Source organism: Geotrypetes seraphini, chromosome 7, assembly GCF_902459505.1.
Source record: "Geotrypetes seraphini chromosome 7, aGeoSer1.1, whole genome shotgun sequence".
Classification (NCBI taxonomy): Eukaryota; Metazoa; Chordata; class Amphibia; order Gymnophiona; family Dermophiidae; genus Geotrypetes; species Geotrypetes seraphini.
The window spans coordinates 63,654,649-63,674,907 of record NC_047090.1 but is presented as its reverse complement, the minus strand read 5'-3'; the positions used below and the strand labels follow the sequence as shown (position 1 = coordinate 63,674,907).

The 20,259-nt window shown below is 42.6% G+C and overlaps 1 protein-coding gene across 6 annotated transcripts in view; it reads right to left on the bottom strand.

The window, feature by feature from the left end:
- Positions 1-20,259, bottom strand: part of SCUBE1 (signal peptide, CUB domain and EGF like domain containing 1) — a 545,901-nt gene that overhangs the window by 41,944 nt on the left and 483,698 nt on the right. For all 6 annotated transcript variants that reach the window (XM_033951623.1, XM_033951624.1, XM_033951620.1 and 3 more), the window contains one exon: positions 7,563-7,730. In XM_033951623.1, the coding sequence (XP_033807514.1) occupies positions 7,563-7,730 (168 nt within the window). The remainder of the gene's footprint in view (positions 1-7,562; positions 7,731-20,259) is intronic.

The following is a 20,259-nucleotide window of genomic DNA, read 5'->3' as shown; positions in this document are numbered from 1 at the left end:
GCTGATAATGTGTGCTGATTTTTCTTTGCTTTCAAAAGAGCCGATTGCAGTGCTGTTTGTTGAGAAAAAAAAGGGGGTTGTAAAAGCCATGTGTAAATTATATTATTGTTCGGGCAGAAATGTGGTTTGTTATCCATGCAATATAATGTGTTCCATTGACATTATATTTATTAGGACAGAGAAAAGATGAAAATTACCTATTCAAACTCACTATTGGAATTATTGATGAAAAAACACAGCGAACGTTTGCCTCGCGTCTAACAAAGAGCCGCAATTACGAAAGTTGAAACGGCATTGAAATCCAAGTTAGACCAGGGTTTCTTACGACTACATAATACACGATATTTAGACGCAGGCGTTCGCTCAGGTAGCGCCTATCTAGCGTCCCCATTTGGCACGCCCACGGAACGCTCACGGAACGCCCATGTCCAGAGCTGGAGACAGGACTATGCTTTCTGTAGATGTCAGTCTGTCAACTACCTCTTAGGGACGTCTATGTATCGTTTATTTCCCAATTAACATTAATTAAGACCCTTAACTCCATAATTATTCACTTACATCGGACGTCCAAAGCATGCCTAAGTTAAACGCAGTAATAGAGAATTTACCCCTTTCTGTCCTTTCTAGTTCATTCTGCCCCATCTACACCAGTGTTTCTACCCCCTAAGTCTAACAAATATCAACCAAGTACTCCACCCAAGCTCTGCTCCTGATCCCACCCCTATAATAGTATGTTTATGTTTATTAAAATTCTTGCTATACCACTTAAACTACAAATAACAACAAAGCAGTTTACAAAAAAATAATATAGTAATATAAGAATTCCATTACAATAGGAAAGATTATTCAGACATTGTAATACAATTTCTTCCATTCATTTTTCATATACACATAATATAATCTTATTATTACATAATGGTAATCACAAAATTAAAAAAAAAACCAAAAATCTACCACAAAGCATATAGTATGCAGAGAAAATGTTAATCATCATTTTCAGAATACAGTATTCATTTTTTTTCTCAAAGAGATCAAGGCAGATGACTTTAAAATATGCAATGTCACCTCAGAAACAACTATAGAAAAATAAACAAATATAGTGCAAAATATAGACAGCAGATATAAAATTCTCAAAATTTCGATCATTACCTTGTTGTCTGGTGATTTCATGAGTCTCCGGTTGCACTTCCTTCTGACTGTGCATCCAATACTTATTTCTGCCTCCTGCATGCTTCCTCTTCTCCGGACCTCATTCCCTTCCCTAACCAACATTTTTCTCTGTCCCTCCATGAGTCCAACTTTTCTTTCCCTCTCCTCCATGCCCATTGAAAACATGTCTCTCTCTCTCTCTCTCTTACTGTCCATCTGTCTTTTTCTCATTCCAACCTTGCTGCAAAGGGAGTGGGGGAAAGAGAAAGAGCGTTAGATAGATCCAGGGTGCATCTATTCCACCCTCTTTACTGCCACATACAACATTTCTCCCTCTCTCATCCTCCAGATCATGTGCAGCATTTTTCACCACTGCCCACCAGCCTCATGCCCATTTCTCCATCTAGCTCTCCTCTCCAGCACCATAACACATCTCTCCTTCCATTACTATGTCCAACATTCCTCCATTCCTTCAATCTGTCTCTGTTCCTTCTCCACCACCATATCCAACATTTCTCCCTCTCATCCTTCTCTTCCCCATGCATCTCTACCTCAATCCTTTCTCTATGCCCAACCATTTTCCTTCTTTCCCTCTCACTCACACATTCATGCCTAGTAATTCTCCCTTTCTATTCCCAAGTTAGTGCCTCCTTCCTCCCTCCCTTCTGTGTCCCATGTTCATGCCCCTCTCTTCCTTCTGTGTCCCAAGTTCATGCCCCCTTCCTTCCTTCCAGCCTTTGTCCAAAATTTATGTCCTTCTCATGTCCCAATGCACTCCTTCCCCCCTCCTTTGTCCCATGATCATGTCCCCTCTCTCCCTTACTTGCTCGCTCCAGGGTCGCACTCTCTTCAGGGCCATCTAGCTGGGTAGCTCCTGCCTGCCTTCAGCTGCACAGGGATGCCGGCAGTGGCTCTGCACATGGCTGACCCTCAAGCATTCCCTCTGTCAGCTAGATTTTAAATCTTGCATCCAGCCTCGCATTCTTCCTCCTCCACAAGCTCAAGAGGACTTTTAAAGAACTGCTCCATTTATAAATTATTTTTGTGAGCCCTGGTTGTGGGTGTACCAACCCGTAGTTTGCCGGAACCTGCGGACTTGCCGCGAAGAGGGACAAGGGTTACACTAAGTAGGCCCTTGTTATGTTCTTCCTGGAAGTTAGTGCTATTATGGCATAGGTATTGGAACAAGGGGAGCCACAGGTACTATGGCACCCACCATTATTTTTCTACCCTTTCTCTCAAACTATTTAGTCTCTTACCTCACTCCCATGAGAAGGTGACTCTGGGAGCTGCATCACTGGCATTACACAACTGGCCGGCAAAGGGCCTTGAGAATCTGTGCATGGAAGGGCTGTGGCTCACTGGCTGAACTGTTGCCTCTCCACCCAAAAGTTGTGAGATCAAATCCTGGTGCTGCTCCTTGTGACCCTGGCAAGTCACTTAATCCTCCAGTGCCCACTGTTTTGAATGTCAGCTTTGAAATGCCATAGTGACAAAAAGGCAGTATATGAGTCTCCATTCTTTTCCCCTTTCCATCCTATGAAGCAGGAAGTCCTGTCCTTCATTTCTCTATCCTTCTATGGGTTAGACATCTCTCCCCACTCACTCCTTAAGTGCAACACCCCTCATCCTCCTTCCTCTTACCCTGACACAGTACCTCAACCCGTCCTCTAAATTCAGTAACTCCCTTTTTTATTTGGTTAATCTTTCTCTGCATTGCCAGCACCGTCAGCAATAGCATATTGCTTCAACCAATCCCAGGAACCTTCCTTTATTTGCATCCCACCCATTCTGAAGCAACTTCTTCTTTCCTTGAGGATGGGACACAGCTGAGAGGACCCCAGCATTGGTTGAAGCAGCCTGCTATTGCTGACAGTGCTAACAATGCAGAGAAAGATTAACTGTGGAAAGGAGAAAAGGGAAAGACTGCGAGGTGAGAGGAGAATAAAGGAGGGAGAAGTGCTGCATCATGGGGAGACAAGGAGGGAGAGGGGTACTGGACAGGGAGGTCAGGTAGGGAAGAAAGAAATCCAGTGAGAAGGTGAGGAAGAGAATGGGCATGGAGAGGGAAAGAGGTGCTGCACATGGAGGGGGGAAAGGACAAAGAAGGAGAGAGCTGCCATGACTCTCAGGAAAAGAAGGAAGGAGAGGTGCTGGTCATGCAAAGGGGATATAGAACAGGAAAGAAGGAAGAGAAAGGAACACTTACTGGACCCTTGGGAGGGCAGGCAGAAGGAGGGGAGGATACAGGAGGAAAGGAAGAGAAAGGGGGAGATGCTGGCACAAAGCGGGGTGCATAGGGGCACAGAAGAGTTATGGTGGACAAGGCAAGAATAGGAACACAGAGATGGGAGATACTCAACATGGCAGTAAGACAGGTGTGATGCTGGATCAAATAAATAGGAATGCAGAGAGAAGATGGATGGTAGACATGAAATGAAGTGCCAAATTGATAAGGAGGCTCTGGGAAGACAGTTACAAGTAAAAAAAGAGAAAAGCAGAAACCAGAGACTGGGATCAACACAATAAGAAAAATTAAATGAGCTGTCAACAAATAGAGAAAATAATTATATTTTCTATTTATTGCTTAGAATGTGTCAGTTTTTGGAATATGCTTCTGCCAGAATGGGTTTTAGACATGGATGTGACTTGTGAGAAAAATATCACTCATTGGCCTTCAATCTCTAGTCCAGCTTTGGGATGGGCCACCTTTGGCATCTGCAAGTATATATTCCTACAGGTAGAGAGATGATTAGGGAGGAGGGAGGAAGAGAAACTGTAGCAGGTGGAGGAAAGAAAGAAATAGGAAACAGAGACTGTTGAGGACTGACTGGGAAAAGAAGTGTGTGGGTGGTGCAGATCAGAGTTTCTCAACATGTGGTAAATGTACCATTAGGGGTACGTGAATTGCTTGTTGGGGGTACATGGCATTGCCCAGCACTTTCCAATCCACATCCAGCAATAGCACTTCTGGATATTTGGAACCAGATCTTTATCAAGTTGCTCCGATTGTGTGAGAGGTCTGTAGACAACTCACATGTAGATAGAAGTTCCATCTTCTTTTTTCAAAGCTGTCCATTTTGCTTTGTCCTTTCCCTGGGCCCCTTGCATTTCAGTCGCTTGGATATAGGAGTTATTGACAAATGCTACTGTAGTAGATTCCATTGAATTTGGGAAAACGGCTAAACAGATTGTCATATGTGCAAACAAACTATGCTTATAGCAGCTATTCTAAATACTTTTAAGAAAGGAAGTTGGGCCCCCCAGAATTAGGGAACTTGAAGTCTGGAACAGGTGTTTGACTTAAGCCAAAAATTGCAATTGTTGACTGTTTTCAAACCACAAATTTTATGTTTAGCTTTAAGAGGCAATTTGAAACTGGTTTTTTTTCAGACATATTATATATTATACACTCTCCAGATTTACCACAGATCATTTCTTTTGTATTTTTGCAGATCTGATAATTTTCTTGAATAGAATTAATTACCTCAAGTGTGGTTTGAGAGCTATAAATGTAAGCTTTAGAAGGCAGAGAAGTTTCTATGTCTCCTGCCTACCAACCTTTCTCCTTGTCAACATGCAATTCTAAAATAAGACCAGCATTTCTGATCTCTTAGAAACATAATGGCAGATAAAGGCCAAATGGCCCATCTAGTCTGCCCATCTGCATTAACCATTATCTCTTCTTCTCTCTAAGAGATCCCACATTTTTTTGAATTCAGACACAGTCTCTGTCTCCACCATTTTTACCGGGACGCTGTTTCACACATCTACCACCCTTTCTGTAAAAAAGTATTTCCTTAGATTACTCCTGAGCCTTTTAAAATAGAGAATGGTGAAGTTTCTGGAATCCAGTGGATTACAGGACCAGAAGCAACATGGATTTACTAGAGGTAGAGGATCCTTTTAATTTCATCCTATGCCCTCTCATTCCAGAGCTTCCTTTCAAATAAAAAAGACTTGACTCATGCGCATTTATGCCACATAGGTATTTAAATGTCTCTATCATATCTCCCCTCTCCCGCCTGTCTTCTAAAGTATACTTATTGAGATCTTTAAGTCTGTCCCCATATGCCTTATGATGAAGACCATGCACCATTTTAGTAGCCTTTTTCTGGACCAACTCCATCCTTTTTATATCTTTTTGAAGGTGCAGTCTCCAGAATTGTACACAATATTCTAAATGAGGTCTCACCAGAGACTTATACAGGGGCATCAATACCTCCTATTTTCTACTGGCCATACCTCTTTCTATGCACCCTAGTATTCTTCCAGCTTTCGCCGTCACCTTTTCAACCTGTTTGCACCTTAGGATCATCACAAACAATCACATCCAAGTCCTGCTATTCTGTTGTGCACATAAGTTCTTCACTCCCTAAACTGTACTGTTCCTTCAGGATTTTGCAGCCCAAATGTATGACCTTGCATTTCTAGGCATTCAATTTTTACTGCCAAATTTCAAACCATTCTTCATGCTTCGCTAAGTCTTTCTTCATGTTATTCACACCATCCGGGGTGTCTATTCTATTGCAGATTTTGGTATCATCCATAAAAAGGCAAATCTTACCTGATAGCCCTTCAGCAATATTGCTTATAAAAATGTTAAAGAACAGGCCCAAGAACAGAACTTTGAGGCACACCACTGGTAACATCCCTTTCCTCAAAAGTGATCTCCATTGACCACTACCCTCTGTCATCTTCCACTTTACCAGTTCCTGACCAAGCCCATCACTTTGGGGCCCTTCCCAAGAGCACTTAGTTTATTTGACGTCTTTGTGGAACAATGTCAAAGGTTTTGCCAAAATCTAAATATACCACATCTAGCGCACTCCCTCTACCCAATTTTCTGGTCACCCAGTCAAAGAAATTGATCAGATGTTGCCTCTGGTCCTGTAATCCACCGGATTCCAGAAACTTCACCATTCTCTATTTTAAAAGCATTTCCATTAATTTGCTTACCTAAGAAGTCAGACTTATAGGCCTGTAATTCACTACTTCTTCCTTACTTCCACTTTTGTGTAGAGGGACTACATCGGCCCTTCTCCAGTCCTCCGGTACCATTCCCGACTCTAGAGAAGCATTGAAAAGGTTGGTTAGCGGAACCACCAGAACTTCCCTAAGTTTCTTCAGTACCCTTGGATGTACCATCCGGTCTCATCGCTTTTTCTACCTTTAATTTAGCTAACTCCTCACGAACACAACTTGATCACGGTCTACCACTCCATCATCCCTATTCGCATTTGTCTTTTGTGTTCCCATTCCTGGATCTTCAGCCGTGAACACAGAACAGAAATATCTGTTAAGCAATTCAGCCTTTTCTTTATCAGCTTCTACATATTCCTCCCCTTTACCTTTGAGTCTCACAATGCCACTTATGAACTTATTTCTATCACTGATATATCTAAAAAATGTTTTGTCTCCCTGTTTTACCGTGTCAGCCATTTGTATCTTTGCTTTCCTGGCTACTCAACCAGCCTCTCTTAACTTTTCCATGCCTCCCCACTCCTTGCCAAACTTCACTGGCTCCCAATAATCTCCAGAATCCATTTCAAATGTTCCTGCCTGGCTTTCAAGATCATTCACGGAATCCTGCCTCCTCTTATCCCACTGTCTTTCAACTCCTCCAGTCCCGACTCCTCCAGAACTGCCCAAAGGCTTAAACTAGCCTTCCCCTCTCCATGCGGCATCCACTATTCAGGCAAACTGGGAAAATCCCTTCTCTCCAAAATCACAGGTCTTTGGAACGACCTCACCACCCCGCTGTGGAACCTGAGCTCCCTTCAGTTATTCCGCAAACAACTGAAAACCTGGCTTTTCAGCAAATTGTAGCTCTATCCTTCCCCCCTTTCTCTCCCCCCTTCTACACATAAGTTCATGTAATTTTTTCTTCTTCTCTACCCACTATTTTAAGTTCTTGTAAACCGTGTCGAGCTCCATTCTCATGGAGATGATGCGGTATATAAACTTAAGGTTTAGATTAGATTAGATTTTTGCCTAACTTCCTCTTTCTTGTACATGTATTTTATTTTTCAGAATTTACTTTCTTCAGTACATATGTCCAATATTGGGTAACATCATACGTTTTCTTTCCTTCCAACCAAATGTCAAATGACAGCATAACTGCCCATTCTATAAGCAGTGAATGCATTCATCAGACTCTGCCCTGGGTATCAGTGACCGCATAGGAATATCTAGTGCTTCTCAGTGATTACAGAATGCTTTTCATTTATTTTCATTGATAATGGAATTCAAAATATTTCTGAAGAGAATTATGATTGCTAGTTCACAGCAACAAATCATTCTTACTGTATATGACGTCTGTTAGGTGTAACATGTTAATTAATATTTATAAAATGTCAGTGAAAATATAATGCTCTTTACCATATATCTGTATAATTGAAAAAATTGTTTACCTTTTGTTTCACAATCCTGAAATGAAATGGCACCCTCATATCTTGTGACAAGTCCACCACCACATGGAAAGCACAAGGTCCGTCCTGGTTCAGGTTGATATGTGCCAAGTGGGCAGAATCTACATGGCTTAAAACCATCCACAGAGAAATATCCAGGGGAGCACTGCCCTGAAAATATAATGTATTCAATTAATCCTATTTTCTCAGCTAGAAAACAATAGGCCAGTTCACTAAAGTATATAGGTTAATGAGTACCGTATATACTCAAATATAAACCTATCTAAATATAAATTGAGGTAAAGGGGAAAGAAAGGTTGACTCGAATATAAGCCAAACTCAGATCAGTTTTGCAAGATTACTGGAGGATAGGATAAAAATCTAAATAAATAAATAAATAAAAATACTGTGGGAGTGAGTGGCCTAGTGGTTAGAGTTGCTGCCTCAGCACCTTGAGGTTGTCAGTTCAATCCCAGCCTGCTCCTTGTGACTCTGGGCAAGCCACTTAATCCCTCGATTGCCCTAGGTACCATAGTTAGATTGTGAACCTGAAGGGACAGATAGGGAAATAGTTAAGAGTACCTGATTACTATTCAATGTTTTGTAATTGCTTTGGGTGAACCTCTTCATGAAAAGGCAGTAAATAACCATATTAACCACTGTAGGAACTCATATCAGCCATTTTTAGTGATACTGTATGGGGTAGGAGTACAGGAGATTGCTCATGCCCTGGACCAGCAGGGCTTAAGGTAGGCCCGGAGATAGGGCTGTGATGCATCAGAGAGGGAAGATTCAAATATAAACTAAGACTCCCATTTTTTTGGCCTAAAAATCTAGATTTATATTTGAGTATACAGTATATTAATTATCATAGGCATCTTATTGATAACTAGGCCACTTCACTAATGCCTAGATTTATTAAAATCTGCTACCATATTGATGCATTTATTACCACATGTTCTATTTTATGCAATGGACTGTTCTAACTTTGGTTACTTAGCTATGTGGGTGCTGGCATGGAATATCAGCCAGCACTCACTGTTCCAGCTATAAAATGGCAGCCATGACATCAGGTGGTATTCTCAAAGTACTAACACTAATGTCTAACCTTGACCACTAGAGGTTGTCGATGACATTTTACAGCCAGGGGCAGAAGCAAGTGAGGTTCACTTCTGCCCAGATGGCCCCCTAGACTACCAGGAATAGTCATATATATCTACTCCGCCCACCCCCAGCGCGTCATAAACAGCGCGACTCGGCTCCCCCATTAAAAGGGGGGGGCCAACGGCGCGCAGCTGTTCGGCGCGCGGCGAAGGCGAGCGGCAAAGGCGCTCGCCTTAGCGAGAGCGCCTTTGCGAAGACGCCTTAAGAAAGAGCCACGAAGCATACTAATCTGTACGAAAGGAGGACTACACACACATCTCACTGGTATAAAAGGATTCACACATAAGACACAGGCAGCTCAAAGGAGGAGCAGAGTACGAGTATCCATGGAAGTCAGAAGATGTGCTTTCCAGTCTTCTGCACAGGCTGCAGTATGTATGACTACCTCCCCTCAGGGACTACGGCATACATTTGCAGTCGGTGCAGGGAGCTGGAAAGCCTGAAACAGCAAGTCTGGTTGTTGGAAGGAACTGTGAAGGAACTAGAAGAACTTCTCATAAAGAGGAAAAGCGCACACAGGAGAGGTTGCCTGTGGAGTCCAACACTTGTGAAATGATTGAGGAACTGGAGAGATACATCGAGGATGCCCACCAGCAGATTGTGGAGATTCCAGGGCTTGAGATCAGCAACCAAACAAACCAGGAGCATGGAAAAATTGAAACGGAAGGAGGCGCCAATCAAATTGATGGGAAGGTAGAAACGGAGGCCGTAAATGTCCACTTACTCAACTGAGATGATTGTTAATCTGGGGTTGCACCACAGAAGGAGGATGACAGGACTTACACCATGGATACGGACTTAAGACCACCGAGGAATCTCCAACAGAGGAAGATTGGGATCATAATTGGAGATTCCATCATAAGAAATGTGGATAGCCACACTGCAGGAGGAAGAGAGGATAGACTGGTCACCTGCCTGCCTGGTGCAAGAGTGAAGGATGTGGCCAGCAGGATCATAGACGACGCAGGAGGAATGGATACCGCCGTGATTATACACGTGGGAACCAACGATGTTAGCGGACGGAAATACAACAGGGAGGAAATGAAGGACCAACTCCGCTCACTCGGAAGGAAATTGAAGGTCAGAGAGGTGAAGGTGGCTTTCTCAGAAATCCTCCCGGTACCAAGAGCGGACGTAATAAGACAGAATGAACTGAGAGAAGTCAACGCATGGATGAGATGGTGCGGAGAAGAGGGTTTCGACTTTGTGCGAAACTGGACAACATTCTGAGGAAGTAGCAGGTACTATAGGAAGGACAGCCTACACCTCACCAAACAGGGAGCTAGAGTCCTGGCTGAGAATATGAAGAAGTCCATTGAGAGGGCTTTAAACTAGAGATCAGGGGAGAGCCGACAGTCGACAACCAGTCGATAGCCCGGACACCAGGATATCCGGAGGAGGAAACTACAAGCAACCGCAAAACTATAGGGGAATTACAGGAAGAAACTACAAAAGGCAATGAGAAAGAGCAGATAGATACAAAAAGGAAAGCGAGGACCACTAAATCCAGGAAATTAGCACAAACAAATCTCAAATGTATGTACACGAATGCCAGAAGCTTAGGAAACAAAATGGGCGAACTGGATGAACTAGCAAAAAGAAAACAACTGGATATCATAGGAATAACAGAAACATGGTGGAATGAAGAAAATGAATGGGACACGGCATTAGATGGATATAAGCTATACAGAAGAGTTAGGATTGGGCAAAAGGGGGGGGTATTGCCCTGTACGTCCAAGAAGGGATAGAATCTATTAGAGTAGGGGAGACGGAAGCAAATGGGAAGCTGGAGTCCCTCTGGATAAAGATTCCTGGACAAAAAGAAGCAGACACTAAAATCACTTGTCCCCAGCGGCCTCTATTATCGACCCCCCCGGACAGATTGAAGAAACAGATAAAGAAATGGAGGAAATTAACCGAGGATGTAAATCAGGGAATGTAACGATCATGGGGGACTTCAACTTTCCAGGGATAAACTGGAAAATGGGGACATCAATCTGCGCTAGGGAAACAAGATTCCTGGAAGTGATAGGAGATTGCTTCCTTGAACAATTGGTGGGAGAACCCACAAGAGGAAATGCAATCCTGGACTTGGTCGTAAATGGCATTACTGGAAGGACAGCAGATGTAGAGATTACGGCCCCGCTGGGGACAAGTGATCACAATACGATCAATTTTACTATTGGCATTGGAAAAGGGAATCCAATCAAGACTAAAGCCACAACCTTTAACTTCAAAAAAGGGAATTATGACAGCATGAGAACCATGGTTAAAAAACGGCTCAAGAAGGGGAAAGCAGAAATCAAAACAGTTGATCAAGCATGGACTCTACTGAAAACCACCATTACAGAAGCACAGAATCTTTACATACCAAAGATATCCAAAGGAAGGCGAAAAAAGAACAAAGGAGAACCAGCTTGGCTAACCAAAGAGGTGAAGGATGCAGTGAGGGATAAGAGGAACTCATTTAAAAAATGGAAACGTGAAAAAACGACGGAGGCCTGGAACTGCCACAAAATCGACCAGAAAAAGTGTCATAAAGCGGTAAGAGACGCCAAAAGAGTCTATGAAGAGAAGATAGCGCAAGAAACCAAAAACTTCAAGCCCTTTTATAGATATATTAAAGGAAAGAAACCAGCAAGAGAGGCAGTGGGTCCTCTAGACGACCAAGGAAAAAAAGGGTCAATTAAAGAAGACAAACAGGTTGCCGATAAGTTAAATTCATTCTTTGCCTCTGTCTTTACAAATGAGGACACTACAACAATGCCAGAAACAAAGAAGATATTCGCCGGAAGCATAGAGGAGAGGCTCGCAACAGTACATGTGGGGTTGGACATGATATACTTTCATATTGATAGACTTAAAAGTGACAAGGCCCCTGGACCGGACGGTATTCACCCAAGAGTATTAAAGTAACTTAAGAAAGAAATAGGAGAACAATTACAATCCTTAGCTAACATGTCAATCAGAACCGGGCAAATACCAGATGACTGGAGGATAGCAAATGTCATCCCAATTTTCAAGAAAGGATCAAGAGGTGAACCGGGAAACTATAGACCTGTGAGTCTCACATCAGTTCCTGGGAAGATAATTGAAGCACTAATTAAAGATACCATAGTACAACACCTGGAAGAGCACAACCTAATAAGTGCTAGTCAACACGGCTTCAGGAAAGGGAAGTCATGTTTGACAAATTTAATTCATTTTTTTGACAAGGTGAACAAGCAAATCGACACTGGAGACCCGGTGGACATAATTTACTTGGACTTCCAGAAGGCGTTTGACAAGGTCCCGCACGCAAGGCTTATGAGTAAATTACTAAGTCATGGAATAGGAGGAGAAGTGCACAGATGGATCGGCAAATGGCTAGAGAACAGAAAACAGAGGGTGATCATAAATGGGAAATTCTCGGATTGGGAGAAGGTGACTAGTGGCGTGCCCCAGGGCTCGGTTCTTGGGCCCATCTTGTTCAACATTTTTATAAATGACCTTGAGGAGGGAACGACGTGCAATATAATCAAGTTTGCAGATGATACAAAGCTATGTCGGGGGGTTGGTTCTCCAAGGGACTGCGAGGATCTTCAGAAGGATCTGAATCAGCTGGAAAAATGGGCGATAAAGTGGCAAATGAATTTCAATATAGACAAATGCAAGGTGATGCATCTGGGAAAGAAGAACAAAGAACATGAATATAGATTATTGGGAGTGACATTAACCGAATGCGAACAAGAAAGGGACTTGGGAGTCCTGATAGACAGAACCCTAAAACCATCGGCTCAATGTGCGGCGGCAGCAAAGAAAGCTAACAGGATGTTGGGTATGATTAAAAAGGGGATCACGAGTAGGTCGGAGGACGTCATAATGCCACTTTACAGAGCAATGGTCAGACCACACTTAGAATACTGTGTCTAGTACTGATCTCCATACCTCAAGAAAGATACAACTCTGCTGGAGAGGGTGCAGAGGCGAGCCACGAAACTAGTCAAAGGTATGGAGAATTTGAGCTACCAGGAACGCCTCAGAAAACTGGGACTGTTCACCCTCGAAAAGAGAAGATTGAGAGGGGATTTGATAGAGACTTTTAAAATATTAAAAGGATTTGACATAATAGATCAGAAAGAAGCATTACTGACTTTTTCAGACGTGACACGGACAAGAGGTCATAGCCTGAAACTGTGTGGCAGCAGGTTCAATACAAATATCAGGAAGTTCTTTTTCACACAGCGAGTGGTGAGCGCTTGGAATGCTCTCCCAGAGGAGCTTGTGGAGGAGACTAGTGTTCAGGGTTTCAAGTGCAAGTTGGATGCACACCTTCTTGCAAATCATAGCCGGGGATAGGGAAACCCGGGTCTCCAACAAGGAGCACCTAACTGGGCCTCCGTGTGTGCGGATTGCCGGACAAGATGGACCTAGGTCTGATCCGGTGAAGGCGTTTCTTATGTTCTTATGTATATGTGTGTGTGTGTGGGCTTGTCATGTTGGGTGGGTTGGGAGGGGGAATAGAAAATTGTTTGGTTTTTTAAAAATTTATTTATTTATAGATTTTCAAATATACATAATCAATATTTAACTTGTACAGAAAGCATGATTCAAGAGGTAAAGGAAAACCATCCAAAACAAAAATTATACAGATTCAAAAGAAAAAATTTTCCTAGCTTAAATCCAGCTCAAGTCCTTATAGGATCCAAAATTAAATTAAAACAGAGTTAAAGCAATTTATTTGTTAGGAGAAAACAGTTATAGGTTAAACTGTGCTATGGGCAGCCATCTATCCTTCATAAAGGATTCTCCAGCCTCGACAGAGACAGAAATGTTGTTAGTTGTGAGGGTTCAAAGAAAAACAAATTTATATGATTTATAATGAATTATACATTTACAAAGGTATCGAAGGAAAAAAAATAGCGCCCAAGGCTGTAATACCATGTCTTAATAAAAGAAATTCTTTCCTACACCTCTGTGTGTCCCTGGCCAAATCAGGAAACATTTGAACTTTCAAACCCAAGAACTCTTTGTGCTTATTTTTAAAGTATAATTTTAAAAGCCAAGTTTTGTCTAGGGTGAGAGTGACTGTAAGAAGCAAGTTAGCCGGAGTAGCTACTTCCCTATCCGAAGTCTCTAATAAGGCTGATACATCCAGTGGATCTTGCATCACTTCTTGTAAATTCTTTTGGTCCTTAACAGGAAGATAGTAAACCTGTATAAGTGGAGGTATAGAGGACTCAGGTACTTCCAATATTTCCATTAAGTAACGATTCAACTTTTCCCTAGGAGTTGTTGTAGCAATCCTAGGCAAGTTAATCAGTCTAAGATTATTACTTCTAGAGAAATTTTCAAGTGATTCAAGTTTTCTTCTTAAATTCGTATTGTCCTTAATTAGTGTCTCCTGTATTAGTTTTGAAGATTTAATGTCTTGTTGCTGAATTTCTACTTGTGATTTAAAATCACAAGTTTTTTTTTCCAAGTCAGAGATATCTCTATCATGCTCTTTAAATCGAGCTTCCATCTGCTGAAATTGGGGAACTATAGTTTTAGGTATGTTAGCTACCAAGTCCCACAAGGCGTCCAGAGTTACTTCCTGGGGCCTATGAAGTTGAGGAAATTGTAAATGTGATAATTTTTGCTCACCCACTGGCAAGTCTTCCCGTTGCTGTTCTGGCTGGGCTGAACCAGCCCCGGCATATGTTAAGTCCTCCAAATCCATATTCAGGTTCCCTTGGAAAAAATGGGAACCCGAATCTCCATTCCCCTTAGTGATCTCCACTGCCTCCAGAGGAGGAAGCACTCTGACTCCTGGAAGCTCCTCCTCCCATGGGGAACTGGTAGTCTGGGGATGCGGGGGCAGTACCCTCATATCAGGACTGAAGGTCGTCTCAAACTCCAAGGAGGATTGCTGCGTGCTGCTTCTTTGCAGCGTCTCCAGCAGGGAGGTCTCTCATGCTATCGGCATGCCCTGCATGCGCCTAATGAGTTCCTCGATGTAGCCGGAGCATCATGAGGCACCGACGACGCTTCTCCCTCTCCTCCGGCATTTCTCAGGTAGGAAATTATGAATACAGCGCTGGAAAAATCTGTACTAAATAGGAAACTCACTGGAGCAAACGCACAGCCAACCTATGCTGTCGCCATCTTGGATCCGAATCCGGAAAAGAAAATTGTTCAGGGAGTTGAGAGAGGGATCTTGTCATATTGGGAAGGTCTAAGATGGAGAGCGAAATTGGAGATGAGGTAGGAATACATTCACTGGATGATGAAAATTCAGCTGCCACCCACATAATAGCCAGCGGCTATCACATGCCCAGATAGCCTTGAATATTCAATGCTGGCTTTGAATATCTGTGTTAATTTAGCAGGCAACCGCACTTTAAAAAAGTGACTGCTGCTATTGACTGAGTAATGTCCATGTACTACTTATTATGTGTGTGCCCTTATTGATGTATATGGATATCTAAAGGACAAATTGACATTTGTTTTATTATGTTTTTGTTTTTATGCATGCATTAAAGTGTGATTTTTATGTTGCATATTGATAGATATCAGGGACTCCTGACACAGGCACATTGTCAAAACCTTACCATGTTATGTCTTAGATTTATTCAATATCATATTATTATAAGAGAATCCAAATTCATTAATTTACTAACAAGATTTGCTTTAATTCATATTATTGCATTTAAATATTAATATTATCATAAAATTCATCAAACATCAATCACAAATTACAAACAATAATAGATTTACAAATGTTGGCAGGAAAATCATCATACATCATTCAATCATCCGTGCCTAAAACCAGTGAATAAATAAAGAATGTATCAAAATAGAAAAAACTTTGAAGTCCAGGTGTTATCAATCCCAATTCATGAAAAACTAGTCCATAAGGTGCAAGTGCAGGTGTTTCATAAAGTGCTTCACATGATAACCAGTTCAAAATCCACATAGACGAATCCAACTCTAGATACGAACAGAAGTTCTAATACAGATACAACTCCCTAAGAAACAACTCCATAAGAATTTCCGCTGCTGGCGGTGGCCCTTAAGTCAAAGACCAGAGTCCTAACTGAGTCTAGCCTTACCTGCATACGTTCTGGTTTAGCAGGAACTTGTCTAACTTTGTCTTGAATCCCTGGAGAATGTTTTCCCCTATAACAGCCTCCGGAAGGGCGTTCCAGTTTTCTACCACTCTTCCTTATGTTTGTACGGAATCTATCCCCTTTTAACTTTAGAGAGTGCCCTCTCATTCTCCCTACCTTGGAGAGGGTGAACAACCTGTCTTTATCTACTAAGTCTATTACCTTCATTATCCTGAATGTTTCGATCATGTCCCCTCTCAGTCTCCTCTTTTCAAGGAAGAAGAGGCCAAGTTTCTCTAATCTCTCACTGTACAGCAACTCCTCCAACCCCTTAACCATTTTAGTCACTCTTCTCTGGACCCTTTCGAGTAGTACTGTGTCCTTCTTCATGTTCAGTGACCAGCGCTGGACGCAGTATTCCAGGTGGGGTCGTACCATGGCCTGGTACAGCAGCATGATAACCTTCTTCGATCTGTTTGTGATCCCCTTCTTAATCATTCCTAGCATTCTGTTCGCTTCATCAACTTGCCTACCAGTACTTCCAAGACTCTTTCCTGGGGGGTCTCTCCGAGTACTGCACTGGACATCCTGCATTTGTGTATAAGATTATTGTTAACGACATGCATCATCTTATACTTTTCCATGTTAAACCTCATTTGACATGTCACGGCCCATTTCTCGGAGCGTGTTTATGTCACGTTGCAGGTCTTTGCAATCCTTCTGTGTCTTCACTACTCTGAATAACTTTGTATCGTCTGCAAATTTTATCACCTCGCTTGTACCAATTTCCAGGTCGTTTATAAATATTTTGAAGAGCATAGGTCCAAGCACCGAACCCTGCGGCACTCCACTCGTGACGCTTTTCCAATCCGAGAATTGTCCATTTACCCCCACTCTCGTTTCCTATCCGCCAACCAGTTTTTAGTCCACGTGAGTATTTCACCCTCAATTCCATGGCTCACATTTTTTCGAAGTAGTTGTTCATGCGGGACCTTGTTGAACGCCTTCTGAAAATCCAGATATACAATGTTGACCTGGTCACCCTTGTCTATCTGCCTGTTAACTCCCTCAAAGAAGTGCAGCAAGTTCATCAAGCAAGGTCTTCCTTTGCTGAAGCCGTACTGGCTGGTCCTCATCAGACTGTGTCCGTCAAGATGGTCAATGACGCGGTCCTTTATCAGCACCTCTTCCATCTTTCCCGGTACTGAAGTCAGACTCACCAGTCTGTAGTTTCCCGGATCTCCCCTCGAACCTTTCTTGAAGATCGGCGTAATATTCGCCACTTTCCAGTCTTTCATAATCCTTCCTGATTTGATCGACAGATTGGTTATTAGTTGAAGCAGTTCAGGTACAACCCCTTTCAGTTCCTTGATTACCCTCAGATGGATGTCATCCGGTCCAGGGAATTTATCGTTTTTAAGCCTATCAATCTGCCTGCATACCTCTTCTAGACTGACAGTCAACCCAGTGAGTTTACCATCTTCGTTTCCTGTGTATAGCCTTTCGGCTTCCGGTATGTTGTGTATATCATCTTTGGTAAATATAGACACAAAGAATGTGTTCAGTTTGTCGGTGATGGCTTTGTCCTCCTTTAGCACTCCCTTTATTCCGTGGTCATCCAACAGCCCCATCGCTTCCTTCGCGGGTCGTTTCCCCTTAATATATCAAAAGAACGGCTTGAAGTTTTTTGCCTCCTTGGCTATTTTCTTCTCTTAGACTCTTTTGGCCCCTCTTACCGCCTTATGGCACTTGCTTTGATGTTTGTGCTTTTTCCAGTTTTCAATCCGTTTTTGACCTTTTCCATTCCTTAAACGAAATCTTCTTGTCTCTGATCGCTTCTTTCACTGCTACAGTTAGCCACGCCGGTTCCTTGTTCTTTTTCCTCTTGGATCCCTTGTTGATACGCGGTATAAATAGATTTTGCACCTCGGTGACTGTGTCCTTAAAAAGGGACCATGCTTGCTCTAGCGTTTTTACAGTGCTTATCCTCTTCTTAATCTTCTTCCCACCATGAGTCTCATCCCTTCGTAATTCCCTTTTTGGAAGTTCAGTGCCGTGGACGTTGTTCTAATGGACTCTTGCTGTTATCATAGATCTGACTCCTTCTGGCCATCTTCTCTCCCTGCTAGGTTGATATGAGGGGGTGCTGAAAAGTTCGCAGCCCAACAAAGAATGGAATGATGAGGAGCCATGAAACCTAGGGGTGAATATATGGAATAACTTGTAATTTATTTATTAAAAATTTTTCTATACGGCTTAAGAACTAAACGGTTCACATGAATTAAAACAAACATAATAATTATGATAAACTAAAATCTTAAAATCATCAGGGGAGAACATTTGGCACATCATGGCTGAAGTTTCTGTAACCCTTCTAAAAAATACTCTGATGTCTGGTCACTGAAATACTGTTCCACTGCTGTAATCACTTCTGAATCACTTTTTAAAGTTTGGACACAGAAAATAGTCAGATAGAGCAAGATCTGGTGAGTAGAGTGGATGGTCTATGCACTGAAACCCCAAATGCATCAAAACATCCATCGTTTTGCCAGCCTTGTGAGCAGGTGCATTGTCTTGCAAAAAACCTCCTTTCTGCAGCTTCCTTTAATTGGCACAGCAAGTTACAATAGCACTCTGCATTAACTGTTTGGCCCCTTGGAAGATAGTTAGTCATTACAACACTTTTCTGATCCCAAACACTGCGGCCATTACCACTTCTGCTGATTTTTAGATCTTGAATTTCCTTGGTTTTGGAGAACCTGAGTGCCGCCATTGCATGGACTGTTGTTTTGTCTCAGGATCATAGTGGCGTAACCATGTTTCATCAACAACCAGTCATTCCAAAAAGTTAGCACCACCTTGTAAGCATTCAAACATTTGGACATCCACTTGGCTAACAGCTTCTTTAGACCCAGTTGCTCGTGAATTATACACCCAGTATATTCCCTGGATATCTGTAGCGTCTTGGCAATTGTTTTAACCAATATTCGCCAATCTGCCAAAATCAGGTCATGGACGCAGTCATCAATTTCAGGAGTTGACACTGTTTGAGGCCTCCCAGACCATGCTGCATCTTCGGTCTCAAACTCTCCACACTGAACGTTTGCACACTGTGGAATATGATGGACATTTGTCACTCAATGTTTGAATCATACATTCATTGATTTCCTTTGGAGTTTTCTTTTGTATGAATAGGAACTTCATAACGGCTCAGAGTTCCACACTTGAAAATTCCACACTTTTTGTTGATATGGTTCAATCAATTATCTGTAACAATTGACACTTTGCACAATAAAATAACACTCTTTCAGCTTCAGTGGCAAAATAAGGCACAGAATTTAGGAAGTTGGTTGGGCTGAGAACTTTTCAACACCCCCTCGTACATTGCTGGAGAGCTTGGATCTTCTTTGACCTGCTGCTGTATTCCATCCTACCTGAGTTTTTTGAACTGAGAGTGTGGCTTTTTCTAAGCCTTGGTGATTGTCTTTTTTCATCTGTCTGCCTGCCAAGAGACTGCTGGCCCTATCCTTAGTGACATCATAAGGTGTGAGGAAGTAACTGACAGAGATACAAGAAGCAGTGGCGTAGCCAGGGAGATTGGTGCCCAGGATGATGGTACCCAGCAATGCCACACCATGTGTCCCCCCCCCCAACTCTTCCCCACCGCTCGGGTGCCCCCTGCCCCCTGTGTACCTCTTGAAATGTTCACCAGTATGAGACATATCTTCCACCTGCTGCTCACGTTGGTCTCAGCTCCCTTCTGATGTCACTTCCTGGTCACGGGATCAGAATGCGATGTCAGAAGGGAGCCGATGTCAGTGTGAATAGCAGGTGGCAAATGCTGCTTGTGCCGGTGAACATTTCAAGAGGTGCGCGGGGAGGGGACTGAGAGGAGAGGCACCAGCGTCCTCTGTGAAGATAGTGCACAGGGCAGTCTGCTCCCTCCTCCCCCTCACTACACCACTGACAAGAAGTGCTGACCTACTGCTGTATTCCATCATACCCGAGTTTATTAAACTGAAAGTGTGGCTCTTTCTGAGCCCTGGAGATTGTTTTTTTTTTTCATCTGTCTACCTGTCCTGAGACACTGTCGGCTTAACCCTTGGTGACTTCATCAGGAGTGCAGGAATCAAAAGCAGGAGGCTGACACCAGAGGCATCATATGCTAGAGGAGACATGTTAACAGAGCGCGACTAAGGAGCTTCTTAGTTCCTTAAGGCACTCCTTTGGGTGATTTTTGGGCAATTTTTGACCTAGGATAGTCTGCTGGTATTTATGGTGAGCAGTGTTTTATAGTATCATCACATGTAGAATATCTGTTATTACCGGACAAGGAAGATATGGATATTTTGCTTCTTGGAAGACTTGATTTCACAATCAAGGTCGTATAATTTTGACACTGATAGAACCACAGATGTTATGTGAAGCATTTTATATCCCACCAAATCCATATGTATAGGTTCAAA